This window comes from Rhinolophus sinicus, chromosome X (assembly GCF_036562045.2).
Source record: "Rhinolophus sinicus isolate RSC01 chromosome X, ASM3656204v1, whole genome shotgun sequence".
NCBI classification, from domain to species: Eukaryota; Metazoa; Chordata; class Mammalia; order Chiroptera; family Rhinolophidae; genus Rhinolophus; species Rhinolophus sinicus.
The window spans coordinates 109,563,281-109,580,476 of NC_133768.1; the positions used below are offsets into that span (position 1 = coordinate 109,563,281).

Below are 17,196 nucleotides of genomic sequence, written 5' to 3' on the forward strand. Positions count from 1 at the left end.
AGGAAAAAACAAAAACCAATCCAAGACAAAACTTAATGCTCTTTTGCACTGCAATGCTGCTAGAACTTTGGGTTTTCCCCTGGATTTCTCTTGCTCACGTACTCATTCGTGAACTGTGTGTTAATTTTATTCAAGGAATATTGGTAGTGCAGCTCCGGCTGGGCATGCCAGCCTCCAGAGAACGCGGGCACTTGTGGACCCAGATTTCACCCAGAGCTCCTGCTGGGAGGTGGGGCGCACAGACCACGTGGATCCACGCTGCGACCCCAGCAGGAGGGAAAGAAGGTCTGCTTCCGCTTGGTGCAGGACAAGCCGTCTGACTAATCAGAGCCACTGGAGCTGGAGGCGGGCCACGCTCAGCCCACGTACGCCCCACCCACTTGGCTCGAGTGGAAGACCGCGTGGACACCGGACCCCGAGGTCTTGGGTGCTGGCAGGTAAGCTCCGCTGTGGGCCGTATTTCCGAACCTCAGGGTTTGGGCTAGACTGGGTCTCACTTTCCGGGTGCTCGTATTGCTTCTTCGATCAACTGGTCACAAGCGCCTCCTCTGCGCCTGGTCTTGAGCACAACGTATGTATATTTTGGGGTGTGATCCTATCACATCAATCCTCAAGGTTTCCTTAGCCAGTGAGTGACCCCCTTCCCGTAGCATAGTTTGCTGTGGCAAGGTCATCTGGAAGCACTTGGGCGAGGATCCTTCACCCTGATGTTGCCAACTGGGCCCCTGCCACCCCTCCTGGGCCAGGGTTTCTCTCACAGTAACAAACCCCGTAATGTGCAGGGGAAGCGAGACCCTAGGCTGACCCTGCACCACGCCGGGCAGGTGGTGGGGCCTATTTCACTGCTCCCCAGCACCTAGTTTTGCTTTGCCAGAGGATCCACGAGTTCTACTCAGTGCACTGCAGGTCTCAACTCCTAGGCTTCAGATCTTGTGGGGCCAGGTGGGTGAAAATATTCCTCAGCCCTGGACCCCAAGCATTCCTGACTCCATTAGCAAGTCCTTTCAGTAGCTCTAGGACCCCAGCTTAGCTCTCCTGCAGATAGAGCTGGGAAAGGTAGCCTGACGTAAATTTTAGGGAAATGGTTGAGAGTCAGGAGATAAGGGACGCTGTGAGGTCTTCACCCAACATCAAAATTGTCCTTGGTCTCAGTTTCTCCACCTGTGAAGTGGTGATGGTATATAAGTTGTAGGGATCGTGAATAGGCCCTGTAAATGAAGGACCGGACACGTGTTGGGAAATGGTGTTGGTCAGAGGCCGATGGAGATGAAATAATGAAAGGAGGCAGACGGGATTCATGGAAAAATTCTCATCCTTGAGTAAAGCTTGCATTTCATTGCCCAGGGAGTCCTGTCGGAGGTTTTTCACAAAAATAACCGCCAGCCAAAACTCATTTTTTTTTTTTCTAGAAGTGGAACTAAGTTTTTTCACCAGGGGGCATATTTTACCAATTTGTATTTTTTAGGAAAAAAAGACATCATGTCCCACATTATAAAGAAGCCAGAGTTCCGCCTCTCTCTCTCTCTCTCTCTCTCTCTCTCTCTCTCTCTCTCTCTCTCTCTCTCTCTCCCCCCCCCCCCGCATGAGTTTTGTGATTGTATGGTGGAGCTTATTTCTATTTTCCTCATGGCTTACTTTTTTATATGCCAGGCTGTGCAAGCATCAGCTTCAGAAAGTACCATTTGGTGTTTCAAGCATGACCGTTCCCATCCAATCCCGTGGCCAGCCACCCAGAGGGAGACCAGGGGGTGGGGGATTTATGGTTTTGTGAATCAGTAATGCAAATTGGGGGTGTTGCCAAACTCGGCTTTGAGTGTACACTTTCCATGTCATTGGGTTTATAGTACTGAGGTTTAAAGCAATACAGTGAAGAAAACACTAGACTGAGTTAGGAACTCTAAATTCTTGAATCCTGTCATTGATCTAGTGAATTTGGGGCAAGTCACTTCCCATCCTTAACTTTCAGTTTTCTCATCTAAAATGAAAGGGCCAGACCGGGGCTCTTTCTGTCTGAGAATCATTTTCTGATTCTCAAAGGAGGAAGGGAGGCACCACTTAAGGTTGCCTGACATGCCATTTCATTCCCATGGCAACGGCTCTGTTTGGGTTTCACTGGCCTGTAGTTCTTTAGCAGCTGCTGCAGGTAGGAGGTTTCAGGACTTTGTTGAGGGGTTAGAGTGCTGGCTAATTTCTTTCTTTTTCTTAACAGCTTCTGAACTTACTCTAAAGGTTCTATCTCCACCTCTGTGAGCTCACAGTAAATGTGGGTAGTGTAGAAGTCAGCAAGAAAAAGAGATATGAGAGCTTTACTTTATTTAAAAAACCAAACACTAATATATAAATGAGATTAGCCAGGCATTTTGACCCATGTCAGATTTCATTTATGAATGGTTCCTGTCTAAATTATCACCAAACTTGCCACACAAGCTGCTAATGTGAGAGTATCAAACTGTTAGCCTGGGGATGAGGTAGGCCCCCCCTAGGTCAGTGTGTGATTTCTGGCAAGTCCCTTCCTTTTCCAGGACACGGTTTCCTCATCTGTACAAGGAGGAGTTTAGACTACCGTTATGGACTGAATTGTGTCCTACGTTGAACTCCTAACCCCCAGTACCTCAGAATGTGACCTTATTTAGAAATAGGGTCATTATAGATGTAATTAGTTAAGATGAGGGCATGCTGGAATAGGGTAGGCCCCTAATCCAATGATTGGCATCTTGTAAAAAAGGAGAAATCTGGGTACAGATACAGACACAGGGAGTGCACAATGGTGAGAGAAATGCAGAGAACGGGGATACTTCTATAAATCAAGGTTCACCCAAGATTGGCAGCAAATCACTCGAAGCTAGGTGAGAGGCACAGAACAGATTCTCCCTCACCATCCTCAGAAGGAACCAATTCTGCAAACATCTGGATCTCAGACTTCTAGCCTTCAGAACTGTGTGATAATACATTTGTGTTGTTTAAGCCACTCAGTTTATAGTAGTTTGTTAAGGTAGCCCTAGCAAGCTAATACAACTGCATCAGTGGTTCCCAATCTTTTCTGTACCAAGAACCCTTTTGCTTTTTGTCCACATTGATTAACAAATATTTACTGAGCACCTACTATGTATTAGGCCCTTATTCTAGGCATTGGAGATATACAAAGTCGCAAAGCAAAGGTCCCTCCTCTTGTGTTCATTCTATGCTTTAAAAGATTTAGCCAGCCAACTATTCGATGGTTTATTTTGGTTTAGTAATATGTGTATTTTCTCGTGATAACCTGGATTACCTCATTAATGTAAATAATTAGTGCCAAAAATCAAAGAAAGGTGATGTTTTAAGTAGATGTTGATCCTTTATAGCAAGTAAATACATCCAATTCATTTAAAAAAAAATATTGAAACTTGTTCTCAGAGTTCCCGTTGGCTACATCATGGATCCCTGGGGGTTCAGGGACATTATTACAGGGTGATTAGCTAGAGCAGAGGTCAGCAAACATTTCCTGCCAAGGGCCAGATAGTGAACATTCTAGGCTTTGTGGACCGTAGAGTCTTTTTCACAACTACTCAACACTGTTGCCGTTGTAGTGTGAAAGCAGCTGTAAACGATACAAATAAGCATGACTGAGTTCCCATAAAATTTTATTTATGGACACTGAAATCTGAATTTCACATAATTTTCATGTGAGGCAATGTCCTGTTCTTTTATTTAAAAAAACCCCACACATTTAAAAATGGAAAAACCATTCTTAACTCATGGGCTATGGAAAAACGGGTGGCTAGGCAGGCTGGCTGTATGTATTTGGCCGACTGGCCACAGTTTGCCAACCCCAGTTTCAGAGTTTCTCGAATTCTGCCATAGTTCTGGCATTACTGTGTTTCCCCGAAAACAAGACCTAGCCGGACCATCAGCTAGAATGAGTCTTTTAGAGCAAAAATTAATATAAGACTGGGTCTTGTTTTACTATAATATAATACTTATATAAGACTGGGTCTTACATTAATTTTTGCTCCAAAAGATGCATTAGAGTTGATGGTGAGCTAGGTCTTATTTTTGGGGAAACAGTAGGTGGTTCTTATCCCTCTAAGGGTCTAGATGAGGCCCAGAAAGGGATTATTAAGTTTGAACTCAAATCCAGGCTTCCTGCTGCCCAGTCTAGAGCCCTTAACACCACAATAAGCTGCTGGTTTAGTCATGATTTCAGATGTGGTCTTTGCGTCCATGTGGTGCAGAAAATAGATATGTGGTCAGTGGCCCTTTCCAGGAGTTGACCATGTAAGGGCTGTCCTATTAGCAGCCAGTGACAACCTAATTTTGACAAGCATGACCCTAGGCTTACGCACCCTTTTTGTTTATACCTCTTGGGTTGTGCAGGCCCAGAAGGCCCATCTGTCCCTTACTATTTGAGTCCCTGTTGTCTCATTGGTGGCTTTCTGAGCAGCTGCAAAATATGTTTTTAACTTTAAGTGGAAGTTGGGGTCACCGGCATCGAGCTGGGAAGTCATTCTCAGCAAGGGCTCTTTCAGCCCTGACATTCTTTAGCTTTACGGGGCTCCGGTGAGTGTTAAACTAACTCCTCCCTGCTTCCCAAGGCTGGACATTCACTGCGGACATAATTAATGACGCATTTGCTCAAGGGCTGGGTAATAATATGCACTGCTTTTTCTGTTGTTGTTGTCGTAGGAAACCGCCTGGTTGCCTAGCACCACATTCGTCTGCCTGGTCGTCCTTCCTCTGGGCTCAACTGCTCCGGTCGCCTCGCAACCACAGCTCGACGACAGGTGCTGGGACAGGGACAGAAGGTATTCGCCTGTACTCGGGGGGCGGCAGCAGCACCACCAACCACTCTGAAAAACCATGCTGCGAGGCAAGTCCCGGCTCAACGTGGAATGGCTAGGCAACTCGCCCGGGATACTCCTAGAGCGCAGGAGGCCCCTGCCAGAACGCATGCCGCGCTGCCCCAGCCGGTAAGTCACGTGAACGCCCGTGCCCGCCACAGTTACGTCACCACGGCGCGCCGCGCCTGCGCCTGCGACAGCTAGTGTCACTGCGGCGCGCCGCGCCTGCGTGCTGCGTTCCATCGCCCGGCGTTCGCCGGCGTTTGCCGGCACTTCCGGCGTGGCCTGTCCCGACCGGTCGCCCGTCGAGCCAACTGAGCGTGGTCGCCGAACCTAGCCAGCCTCCGAGGACCTGCTGCGGGCGGCGACGCCATGGAGCGCCTTGATAAAGCGGCGCTGAACGCGTTGCAGCCGCCCGACGTCAGGTAGTCCCGAGAAGGGCCTGGGCCGGGCAGGGGCCGGGACCGCGAGACGGGGCGGCCAAGTCTGGAGCGGTGCGTGAGGGAAGGCGTGCGATGGGCGTGAGGTCTCGACCAGTGTGGTGGGCGAGCGGTGAAGCAAAATGGGACCTACGGCGTCAGCACACCAGGTTCCTGGCCCTTTGCTCCGGATCAAGGGACCTGGGGGTCATGGTAAATAGCTTGGCGGACCTACAGCTCATTCTTCTGTCCTAGCACTTCCTCTCGCTGTCTGTATTAGGATTTGCTGTCAGCAGTCTTCACTGCGGGGTGAGCTCCCTGAGGACAGGAACCTGGCCGTCTCCGTCTCCGTGTCCCCTACAGGGCCTTCATCGTCGGGGTTTAATAAGTGTTTGCTGTATGAATGAACAAATGGAAGGGAGTAGGGGCTGTCTCCCTGGTATGAGATTGCTTGCCTTCGGGAGTCAGTAGGATGGGGCCTGGTGGCTGAGCATAAGGAATCAGGAGAGAGCAGCTTCTGGCCAATTAGCCTAGTCAAGGATACCTCGGTAGGCAAGAGGTTGGGAAGGGATTTAGCTACCATTCGGTGATGAACCACTGTGAGCCAAGCTCAATTTAGGCACTTTGTTTCAGACGTTACCAGAATTAAGAAAAGTGCTTAGTTTCCTGATTTCAAGGAAGATGAAGTTGACTCAGGATAAGTGACTTGCCTAATATCACAGGCCACACAGTAAGTGCTGAAGCTGGCATTTGACCAAGTCCACTGACTCCAAAACCCGTGATCTTTGGAGCTTGTGCTCTTTTTCTCTCTCTCACAATGTCAGCATAGGTTTTTTGTTTTGTTTTAATTACTGTTTACGAGTGAGGATTGCAACAGGTGTTTTCACTAAGTACACTTAAAATACAGTCTAGCCCTCCTAGACTGATTTTTGGGTTTCCTGGTGGAATTTGCAGTGAAATCTACTTGGAGTGGAAATCTTTGCCACAAAAGGGAACGTGGTAAGCAGATATGCTTAGTGTTTGCTGTAGAAGTTTATACGAAGTGGGTAAACTCTGGGTGGTTTTAAGAGTGGGGCACAGTACGGTTGATCCTGAATTATTTCTTTTGTGTGAGGCCAGCTTTAATTCTGGACTTCCCCGTTCTTCATTTCTAACAAGTCACAGTAACACCCAATCATAGACGCATACTAGAAATCAATTGAATGCCGTCAGTTGCTTTGTTTTAGAATAAATCACTGGTTGTACCCAAGCTGGCTTGTGCGAGCAGAACTGCCAGCTGCAGTGGGCTGTGGCTGGAGGCCAAGGAGAAAATGTCCTATAAACACTAGAGGAAGTTGGCTAGTTTTCAGAAGTAGGTATGCTTAACTTTATACTTATAGTCCCATATTTATGAGGTCACAACCCAGAATAAAAGTCAAATTTTCAGAGCTTAAGGTGAAGAGAAATGAGAAGGAGTTGAACATAAATACAAATTGTTAAGATATGTCCTATGTAGAGTGTGAGGGGTTAGAAATTAACATGCAGAAAAGATTATGTTTGGGTTGTGGGATCAGAAATGATTTGTTTGCTTTAAAATATTTTTATGGTATTATACTTTCTTTAATAATAAACTTTTGTCAAAGCCAGGCCAGAGAATAGATATTCAAGGGAGGGAACCCTAAAGAACAAGAGAACCAGTTAACCCGCCCTTTCTCTAGATTCTCAAGCTTTATTTCTTTATCAAGTTAAATAATCTGAACTTTACGTCCCTAAAACACATTCTTCACCCATGGAAACACCCTGAAAGTCAAGTTTTTTTGTGGGGATCCACAGAAGAAGTGGCCAAATACGGACTTTTTATAGAACTACGCAGACACTCACATTCTTCATGAAGATTACATACTAAATTCCTCTAAAAACTTACTACAAGACAACAGTTTAAGGGGGCTCATGTATATTAGATGAGAACTGTATAGGTCAGTGATCACCAAAGTTTAAATGCTAAAATGTTAAATGTTAAAAGGTGATCCATTGAAATATGGAGAGAAAATATTAGAACTTATACATACATTTATTTTTAACCTTTTAAGTATTTTTGCATATGTTTTATATTTTAAAGAATGTATTGTAATATGTGTATAGATAATTTATTTAAAATCATCAAAATGCCTATATGGGGGTTATGTGCTCAAAACTTTTATTTAAAGATGGATTGCACGGTCAAAAAACTGCAGATAATTGGTATAAACTTGAGATGTGCCCTTCCTTTTTGGGCTGCCAGAAACCCCCCAGCGAATTGTGTTCACAGTTATAAGAACTCCTTTGCTTGGGTTTTCTAGGGATACGGAGATGTGCAGGACTATCTAAGAAGGAAGCTGTCACATGAAGTCCTGTAATAACATGTATGAACGAAGTGTGATTGGATCCCAGAGCAATGACTTTCCAGGGTGTAATCAGGAAAGGTTCCTGGAGGAGAGGCTGTTTTGGGGGGACCTTGAAAGCTGGGCTGTCTCTTTCCTAAAGATATAGATAAAAACTGGAGCCTCTAGCTGAGGATTATGGGAAAGAGAGTTAAGTTCAAGTGTTGACTATGAGAATAAAGTTAGAAGTGTGTTAAGGAAGTCTGAGGATGGTTAGATTTAAGGGGAAAAAAGAATCTTAAACTAATGATTAAAGCTGTAGGGTTCGGCTTTTAAAATGTATCAGGTGTGTGTATGAGGTATGTATATGTTCAGGCTTGCTGGAAGCTTACTGCAGTTTCACTTTCAGTAGTGTTGCTCATTTGTAACAATGCATAGGACAAATGCTAATATTTTGAAAACGGACAACAATTTTATGCACACAATTGGAATAGTTTATTTACATCAGGGCTTAGCAGAGTTTTTAAGGAAAGGGTCAGATAGTAAATATTTTCAGTTTTGCAGGCCATACGGTCTACTACTCAGCTCTGCCTTTGTAGCTCCAAAGCAGTCTTAGATGATACATAAACAAATGGGTGTGGCTGTCTTGCAATTATACTTTATTTACAGAAACAGGCTCTGCGCCCTGAGGCCTTGTTTTGCAGCCCCCTGACATAATACATTGTAATTTGACTTGTTCATTTGTCACATGAATATTTTTCTGAACAGTCATCAAAATTCTTTTTAAGGTCTCCATAAATTGATGTACATGATTTGTGAAATCATTTTCCTATTGGACATTTTTATGTTACCCAGTTTGTGCTATTATATTAATCTTTCTGTGTGTGTTGCAAGACACTTATATAACTTATGAAGTGATCCCCCTACGAGTACCCACCTGGCATTTTACATAGTTATTACCACATTGATTATATTCCCTATCTTTACATACCCATGACTATTTTATAACTACCAATATGTATTTCTTAATCCCTTCACCTTTTTCACCCTGCTTCCAACCCCCTTCCCATCTGCCACCCTGATAGATCTAGTACCCACCTGACACCACGCATAGTTATTACAATATTATGGACTATATCCCTTATGCTGTACTTTACATCCCCACGACTACTGTGTAACAACCAATTTGTACTTCTTAATCCCTTCCCCTTTTTCACCCATTCCCAACCCCCCTCCCATCTGGCAACCATCAGACTATTCTCTGAATCTATGAGTTTGTTTCTGTTTTTGTTGTTGTTGTTGTTGCTTTGTTATTTTTAAGGAGGGCGCAGCTCACAGTGGCCCATGCGGGGATCCAACCAGCAACCTTGGTGTTATTAGCACTATGCTCTAACCAACTGAGCCAACCGCCACCCCAAGTTTGTTTCTGTTTTGTTTGTTTATTTTGTTCTGTAGATTCCACTTATAAGTGAAATCATATGACATTTGTCTTTTGCTGTCTGACTTACTGCACTCAACATAATACCCTCTATGTCCATCCATGTTGTCATAGATGGCAAGATTTCATTCTTTTTTATGGCTGAGTAATATACCACTATATATATGTACCACCTCTTTTTTATCCAGTCAGGGACACCCATGTTGCCTTCATATCTTGGCTATTGTAAATAATGCTTCGGTGAAAATGTGGATGAGCACGTACCCACAAAGTAGCATTTTGGGTTTCTCCAGGTAAATACCTAGAAGTGGGATTACTAGGTCCTTTTTTGTCTCATATTATAGTCTTTGTTTTAAAGTTTATTTTGTCTGGTATAAGTATTGCTACCCCAGCTGTTTATTTTTAATTTTCATGAAATGTCTTTTTCCGTCCCTTTCAGTCTATATCTGTCTTTCAATCTGAAGTGAGTCTCTTGTAAGCAGCATATGTAAAGGCCTTGTTTTCTTATCCATTCAGCTCTCCTGTCTTTTGATTGGAGCACTTAATCCATTTCCATTGAAAGTAGTTGTTGATAGGTATGTACTTATTGCCTTTTTATTATTCATATTTTTGGGGTGTGTGTGTGTGTGTGTGTGTGTGTTAAAGAAGTCCCTCTAAGAGTCCTTGTAATACTGGTTTGATGGTGTTGAACTCCTTCAGCCTTTTCTTGTCTGGGAAGCTCCTATCTGTCCTTTAATTCTAAATGACAGACTTGCTGGGTAGAGTAATCTTGGTTGTACATCCTTGCTTTTCATCACATTGAATATTTCCTGCCACTCCCTTCTGGCCTGCAAAGTTTCTGTTGGAAAATCAGCTGACATTCTTATGGGGGGCTCCCTTGTGGGTAACTAACTGCTTTTCTCTTGCTGCTTTTAGGATTCTCTCTCTGTCTTTAACCTTTGGCATTTTAATTATGATGTTGTCTTGGTGTTGCCCTCTTTGACTTCATCTTGTTTGTGACTCTCTGCGCTTTCTGGGCTTCTATATCTATTTCCTTTGCCAGATTAGGGAAGTTTTCCATCATTTTTTCTTCAAATAGGTTTTCATTTCCTTGCTCTCTTTTCCTTTTGGTACCCCTATAATGCGAATGTTGTTATGCGTGATGTTGTTGCAGAGGTCCCTTAAAACTCTCCTCTTTTTTTGTTTTTTTTTTTGGATTCTTTGTTCTTTTTGCTGTTCTGATTGGGTGTTTTTGCTACCTTCTAAATCACTGATTCGATCCTCTGCTTCATCTAATCTGTTGATTCCCTATAATATAATCTTCATTTCAGTTATTGTATTCTTTATTTCTGACTGGTTCTTTTTTATGTTTCCTGTCTCTTTGTTGAAGTTCTCCCTGAGAGCACTGAGCATCCTTATAACCAGTGTTTGGAACTCTGTCTGGTAGATTGCTTGTCTCCATTTTGTTTAATTCTTTTTCTAGAGCTTTGTTCTGTCCTTTTATTTGGGACATGTTTGTCTCCTCATTTTGGCTGCCTCCCTGTGTTTCTCTATGTATTAGGTAGGGCTGTTATGCCTCCTGGTCTTAGTAGAGTGGTCTTATGTAGTAGGGGTGCTGTGGGGCTCAGTGGTGCAGTCTTTCTGGTCACCTGAGCTGCGCACTCCGGTTGTGTCCCTTGTGTGATGTGTGTGTGCCTTCCTCTTGTAGCTGAGCCTTGGTTGCTGTTTGCATGTCAGCGGGAGGTATTGACCCTTGGGCTCACTGGTTGTGAGGACTGGCTGTGACTACAGTGGAGGAGTAGTTGTGCAGGGGCTGACCCTACAGAGCAGGATCTGCCTCAGCAGGATTCTGGGGCCTGCCTAATCTGTCCCTTGGGTGTGTTGTCCTTGGTGGTGGCTGGCTAATGCTCTAGCTCATTTTGGTGCTGGCCACTGGGATCTCCAACCCCAGGACCACCTGGGAGGGGACCTGCTGCAGGTCAAGTTCAGCCGCAGCCCATGCTCTACTCAGGGCCACCTGGCAGGAGCCATAAAGAAATCTACAGATGGTCGCCGCCTGTGCCGTGCTTGGAAGTGCTTCGAGAGGCCAAGCTGTGAACCACGGCCGGCTGCCAGTAGTGCCGGGCTTAGGGTTGCTCAACCAAAGGTATAGGACATGCTCAAGCCAGATGCTGCTTGTCTGCATTCCGCAAACCTTTGAGAGACCTTAGGAAAGTCAGCGTGAGCCAAGGCATGCGGTTTGTACGAAAAACCCACTTGCAGCTTGGTTGTGCCCGAAAGTTGGGGCTCAAAATCACCAGGGCGTGGTGAGCCAGTGGTGTCAGCCAGCTTGATGGAGACTCAGATATGGTGGCCACTTGCGTCTGCAGGTGGGGAGAGGGGAGGGCTCAACAAAGAAACTGGATTCTACCAGCTCTTCTGTCTGGGAGACCGTGGCTCCTCCAGCCCTCACCTTGAAGCCAGACAACTCAGTTTCCCCCCCTACCCCCTCTGTGTCCCTGTCGCCTCTCCAACTGGAGCTCAGAGCAGTGATTCCATCAGTGAGTAAGTTCATGTGTGGTCCCTTTAAGAGGAACACCTGGAACTCCAGCCGTCTTCTGTCTCACTGAGCCATAATCTCCGCTGGTTTTCACAGCCAGAAATTATGGGGACTTTTCTCCCCACCACTGGAACCCTGGGCTGGGGATCCTGGTGTGGTGCTGGGACCCCTCGCTCCTCAGGGGAACTTCCACAACCGAGATATCCCTCCTGATATTTAATGGTCATGTGTGGGTGTGGGACCAGCCCGTTCCACGTCGCTGCCCCTCCTACCAGTCTTCGGGTGGCTTCTTCTGTATGTCCTTAGTTGTAGGGCTTTGGTGCAGCTAGATTTCAGGTCTCTCTCAATGATGGTTTTGTGTAGTTTAGTTGTAATTTTGATGTGATCCTGAGGGAAGGTAAGCACAGCGTTTACCTACTCCACTGCCTTGACTGGAAGTCGTATTAATCTTTATATTAATGTTTTAACTAGCATTTTATTGGACTTAACTTTTTTTAAGTATATAATTATAAAAGCTTGGTTACATTCTTCAGAGTAGTTTTATTGTATTCTGCAACATGACTTTTTGCATTGTAATATTTCCTTGGTTTTAAAATAGTCTGTGAACAAATAGAATTCATGGAAGAGAAATTGTTTTGGCATCAAACTTTTAATGTATCCATGTAACGTGAAGGCCATCTAAGTTATATTATAGCTATTTAATGAAAGGAAATGGGAGTAAATTTCCTTCAGCTGCACCCAGATTGTTCTAGGCTGCTTTTTCTTTGGAGATTCTCCTAACTTGTTTGTACTGTGTTCAGCTGGCCACCGGTTGTTTTCTGTGTATCTTCTCCCTTGTTACCTCCATTGTAAATTCTGTAATTACAGTATACATTCACATGGCACTTTGGAGATTACAAACCACTTTCACACTTCCTCTCACACTGGATCTGAATGAAAGTCTCCTGGAGATGGGCCTGCAGCTGGGTCTCTAAGATCTTTCGGTTTTAAGTCCCTGACTTTGCTCTTCTTCCTCTGGCCACTGCTTCCAAGGCAGCGGCAGGGTTTCCAAAGTCTTCTCTGTGGGTATTCATAGCATTTGTGGACGTAAGAACGGTTGGAAGTGCTTGTGCAGCTGTTGATTTTCTCTTTGTTTACTTTATTCCAGAAATGAAAGTTCATTAGCATCTACCCTGAAGACGCTCCTGTTCTTCACAGCTTTAATGATCACTGTACCTATTGGGTTATATTTCACCACAAAGTCTTATGTTTTTGAAGGTAATCCTAGACCATATTTACTATTTTTATAGACATTTTACTATAGTTAAGGTTCTGTGCTTTTATGATCTCTTTATATGTGTAAACCGGGTATTCTTGACTTTGCTTCTTCCACCTGTTTTGCTTTTCAAATATCACGTTGCTCATGATGAATCTTTATGAAATGAACTTTTTCATCACTCAACTCATAGTTGTTTCAGCTTGACACATTCGTTTATGATTTTCTGTGAAATAACTTCCAGACCCTTTGTTTTTATATGCTTTGAAAGCAAGAGTGACTGACATGGGAAGAGGAATTTGGGGGAGTGTACCTTTGGTGGCACACGTTGGAAGGAAGAGAAAATAAAGTCCCCTTTTTTATGTCAGTCTTTAGATGAAGTGGTAATTATGGTTCTCATTCAAAATAATGATTGTCGTCTATAGAAGGTATTCAGATCTTTAAATGAGTACTTGTTTTATCACCACCTGAACTATTACTTAATTGACTAAGTAAATAAATATATAGTTAATAAAAGTTAGTATGCTTTGTTTCTTATACTTGAACAAATTGTGGAATAAAATGGAAACTTTTTTCTCTTGATAGGCGCCTTTGGGATGTCCGCTAGGGACAGCTATTTTTATGCTGCTATTGTTGCAGTGGTCGCTGTCCACGTGGTGCTGGCCCTCTTTGTCTATGTGGCCTGGAATGAAGGCTCACGACAGTGGCGTGAAGGCAAACAGGATTAAAGTGAACATCACCTTTTGATAGCATTAAATTGAGTTGTTTAAATGGTAATGCGTCGGGGATACTGATGGTTCCAATAAAGTTGAAAGAACGTGTTAAAATCGATCTTAGGAGTCACATTTGACTAGTGTAAATTTTGATCCTTCTAATACAGTGGTTTGCATCATCAATTTTAACTGTATGAGCCTCTCATGTGCAACTGAGAATTTGGAAAAGTTAAATTGGTTACAAATAAGTATGTTAATTATATATCATTCTGGGAAGAATTTGATTATTTTACAAAAAATGTTTTATAGCACTTTGTCTTTTGGTGGGTTTTGAGTTTTACTTCTCTGGATATATTAAGATGTACACAGTGAAGCAAGTCTGAACTTTATTTTTCATTGGAATGCTTTCCCTAACTGTCATGAACATACATACCAGGTCAAATAGGGTTTTGGATTGTAAATTCCTATGGAAAGTTGCTTAAATTGTGGATGCTAGGATTAATCTGAATGTCACTGAGAAATTTCAAGTAAAGTGTAATCCCTAGTCAAGAGGAATCTTTCATTATATTATTTCATGGGGAAACTAGGCTGAGTTCCACCAATTTTACACAAACTGGTTACTGAAGGATCTCAGTAGCAAAGCAGAGCTAGTTGCCTGGACTCTGGCCAGCTCCCTAAAGGCTCCTTGCAGGCCAGCCTGTGCTTTCAGATCAACTCTTTAATAATCTGCTTTGCTCTGTTGATCAACTCAAATGAAGCTATGCTTTAGTTACCAGGTTTGTGTAAATTCCCTGTAAATTTGTTTTTCCTACTGTTTTATATAATGTATATGATGGCAATTTACACTTAAATGTTCATTTTTGCATACTTAGGGAGTGTAAACAATCCTGAAAATAGATAGTTTTTATCACCCAGGAAGTATTCTTGGGATTTCTAGTCTAGTCTTTTCAATCAGAGCCTTTAATATCCCAGATACATATAGTTAGATAATCCTTGAGGTCCTTTCTGATAGCAAAAGACCCTGTGGTTTTACTTGACTATCGTTAGTCTGTGTTCTTTCTAGCCACTTGGTACTACTTGTATGCAATCTAAAAGCCCACCCAGAAAAATGCATATTACAACAGAAGAAAATTTAAATTCCCTGTAATTTTGCCATCGGGAGATAAGCACTGTTTTGGTTTATATCCTGTGTACATTTCTTTAATGCTAGTTCCGCACACACTAAAAGTTTGGATTAAGTTTGAATTCTGCCAACTTTACCTGACAGCTAGTTCCATTTTTTTCACATGAGTGATTGATTAGTGGCCATTTTCTAAAAAAAAACCACATTCTACCTTTACTCTTTTAAGTCGGTATCATTGTTCAAATTACCTGTTATTGCTAATTCCTAATACGATAGCCCTTTCTGTGTTTGTCATTAATTTGTTCACCCCTATTTTTAATGTTGTGGAACTGGATTCTTGCTTATAGTTAATGCTATCTATAGTTTAAATGTCTTTAAGCAGTTAATCTAAATGTTAAGTGTTTTTCTTTAAAAAAGAAAAAACACTGAAGGTTTAGTATAAAATTGTAAAGTACCCCAATTTGAGTCTGGGGTGCTGTGTGGTGAATTTCTAGATGGTTCCCTTTTTAGATGCCTTGTTGTACTTGGAATTGTTGTCCGTGTAGTTTCTTTTTCTATAATGCCAAGGTTTTTCTTGTACTTCCGGGATCTTATGCGGTTTGTAAAATACTAATGTCCAATGTCGGATTATTTTGTTTGATTTCAGCCATTTGCTGGGTAAATAATATGGGTATTTTTCTGCACCTACTTAAACCAGGGATTCATGCAAAAGCAGTTGTAATTTCCTCTTGGAAAAGGTACCAAGTGTTTGAAATTTAGAATCGGATGCTAGTGTTGATATTTAGGATTATTACAGTATAGGTCTCTTTTGAAATTAGTTAATTTTTTCCTGGGGTTTTAACTGTTAACTCGTTAGTTTGCTGCTGTTGAAATAACATGATATTTGACATAGATTTATTTTTTAAGATGTCTCACTGGTTTCCTGTTGCACAGTGTACATACTTTAGGATGTATAGAAAGGAAAGCTACAATTGAGCCCTTACAGATGTTTTAAGGTAGGAATATGTTCACTGTTGTTTGAAAACTGGTTGTAAGAATAACCTCAGTTATGAAGTGTAACTTGAAATGTCAGTACAGGCTCCTGATTTAACCCCACTTACTGTAACACATTACCTTCCTCACCTCACCTCCCCTCCCATTTTGCCCCCCAGAGTATAATCTTTTTCCCCTATTGTGCTGGAAACTGAAAAGTCTGCTATAGAATGCATCTGATGTCATTAGCTCTTCAAATGGTTACCATTTTACGTGTAGCAGCAATGCTCAATTTTGAGTTGTCACTGAGGAAATTTAAACCTTCCATTAAAGAAGCCTGTGTTTCATGGGAATCTAACTGAAATATATTGTAATAATTAGACTGTTTTTATCATAAAAATCTCATTAACTTTGCCAGAAGAGGATCCTGATTAACTTACTTGGTATTTATTTTCCATTTTCACATAAATTTTATGTATACATCTAGAATACCCATGGAGACAAGTGAAAACAAATAAGGTGTGCCCAAGGAAAGATGAAAGCTGAAGGTGCGTGAAACAAAGGATTGAAATCCTGTTTTAACTCTATTAGTGTGTATTTCTTGTCTCCGGACAAATTATGTGTATTTATGTATGCTCAAATGAAGTTGTAGACTCTTGTTGTGCGGTCCCTTTTATAAATGGTTCGACTATGGCACCAACTTTGTCACTTGTCTTAGGTCAGCAGCGGATTTCTCTGTTGACAAGCACTCTGCACCCAGCACCAGAAAAGTACAACTTAATTAATTCAGACTCGACTCTTACACATTTAAGATAAATTTTGCAAGAGCTGGACAGAAGCAGCACATGAATAACTTGACAGGATTTTTTTTTTCCTCTTTGCAGGGGGAAAGAGTCACCCGAGAAAATAATTTTCAGGGACTTCGGGAACCTAGTGATAAATACTACATGTAATTGAAATAGCTTAATCTCGCATATATTTATTAAAAGAGTTTGGAATTCCTCATCTTACCATCACTCCTGTCCACGCTTTCCTTGCCTGTTTTGTTGCTACATGTACTTGAAAGTAATATCCACATTCCTTTTAAGATGTTCTACAAGTCATATTTGTCAGTTACACAGACTAATCTTCCTTTTTCTCAAGTTCAGTGAAATGTCACTGAACAGTAATAATAGCAATAGCTAACAACATCTGCACAGCACCTTACAGTTGCAAAGAACGTTCACATATTCTCGTTTGAATTTTGCATAGTGAACCTGTTATGAGATGTCTCTTGACATCAATGCTTAAAAGTGTTAGAATGTTTAAGTCACTAGAGTCATTGAATGTGCTATAGTCTTGAATAGAGCCCTGACTAGGGGCAGGCTTTAGATGCGCTATGTTGAAAGCTGTGTGTAATTATCAAAATGGGGGGCTTGAGTTCTTTAGCCACTTGATTCAGATTTACTTTTGTTAAGTGATGCTTTTTTTTAACCGTTATCTGGATGGGTTTTGTAGTCATTGTATTCTAGCCTGTAATTTGTATAAATTTACCATCTGTTGTCATTAAAAAAATGTTCATAACGCCACTTTGATGTGTCCTGATTCAATTAATAGTACCTT

General features: G+C 42.3%; 1 protein-coding gene across 3 annotated transcripts; it reads left to right on the forward strand.

Moving 5' to 3' along the window:
- The first annotated feature begins 4,664 nt into the window (after positions 1–4,664).
- On the forward strand, positions 4,665–17,162 carry VMA21 (vacuolar ATPase assembly factor VMA21). Of its 3 annotated transcripts, XM_074324295.1 has the most exons (4): positions 5,039–5,242; positions 9,206–9,306; positions 12,679–12,788; positions 13,372–17,162. In XM_074324295.1, the coding sequence occupies exons 2-4, from the start codon at positions 9,260–9,262 to the stop codon at positions 13,512–13,514; spliced, it is 300 nt and encodes a 99-aa protein (XP_074180396.1). In that variant the 5' UTR covers positions 5,039–5,242; positions 9,206–9,259; the 3' UTR covers positions 13,515–17,162. The 3 variants fall into 3 exon arrangements, with proteins under 3 accessions (XP_074180395.1, XP_019566792.1, XP_074180396.1); XM_074324294.1 differs by lacking the exons at positions 5,039–5,242; positions 9,206–9,306 and adding an exon at positions 4,665–4,946; XM_019711233.2 differs by lacking the exon at positions 9,206–9,306 and having other exon boundaries at positions 5,036–5,242.
- The last annotated feature ends 34 nt before the right edge of the window (positions 17,163–17,196 follow it).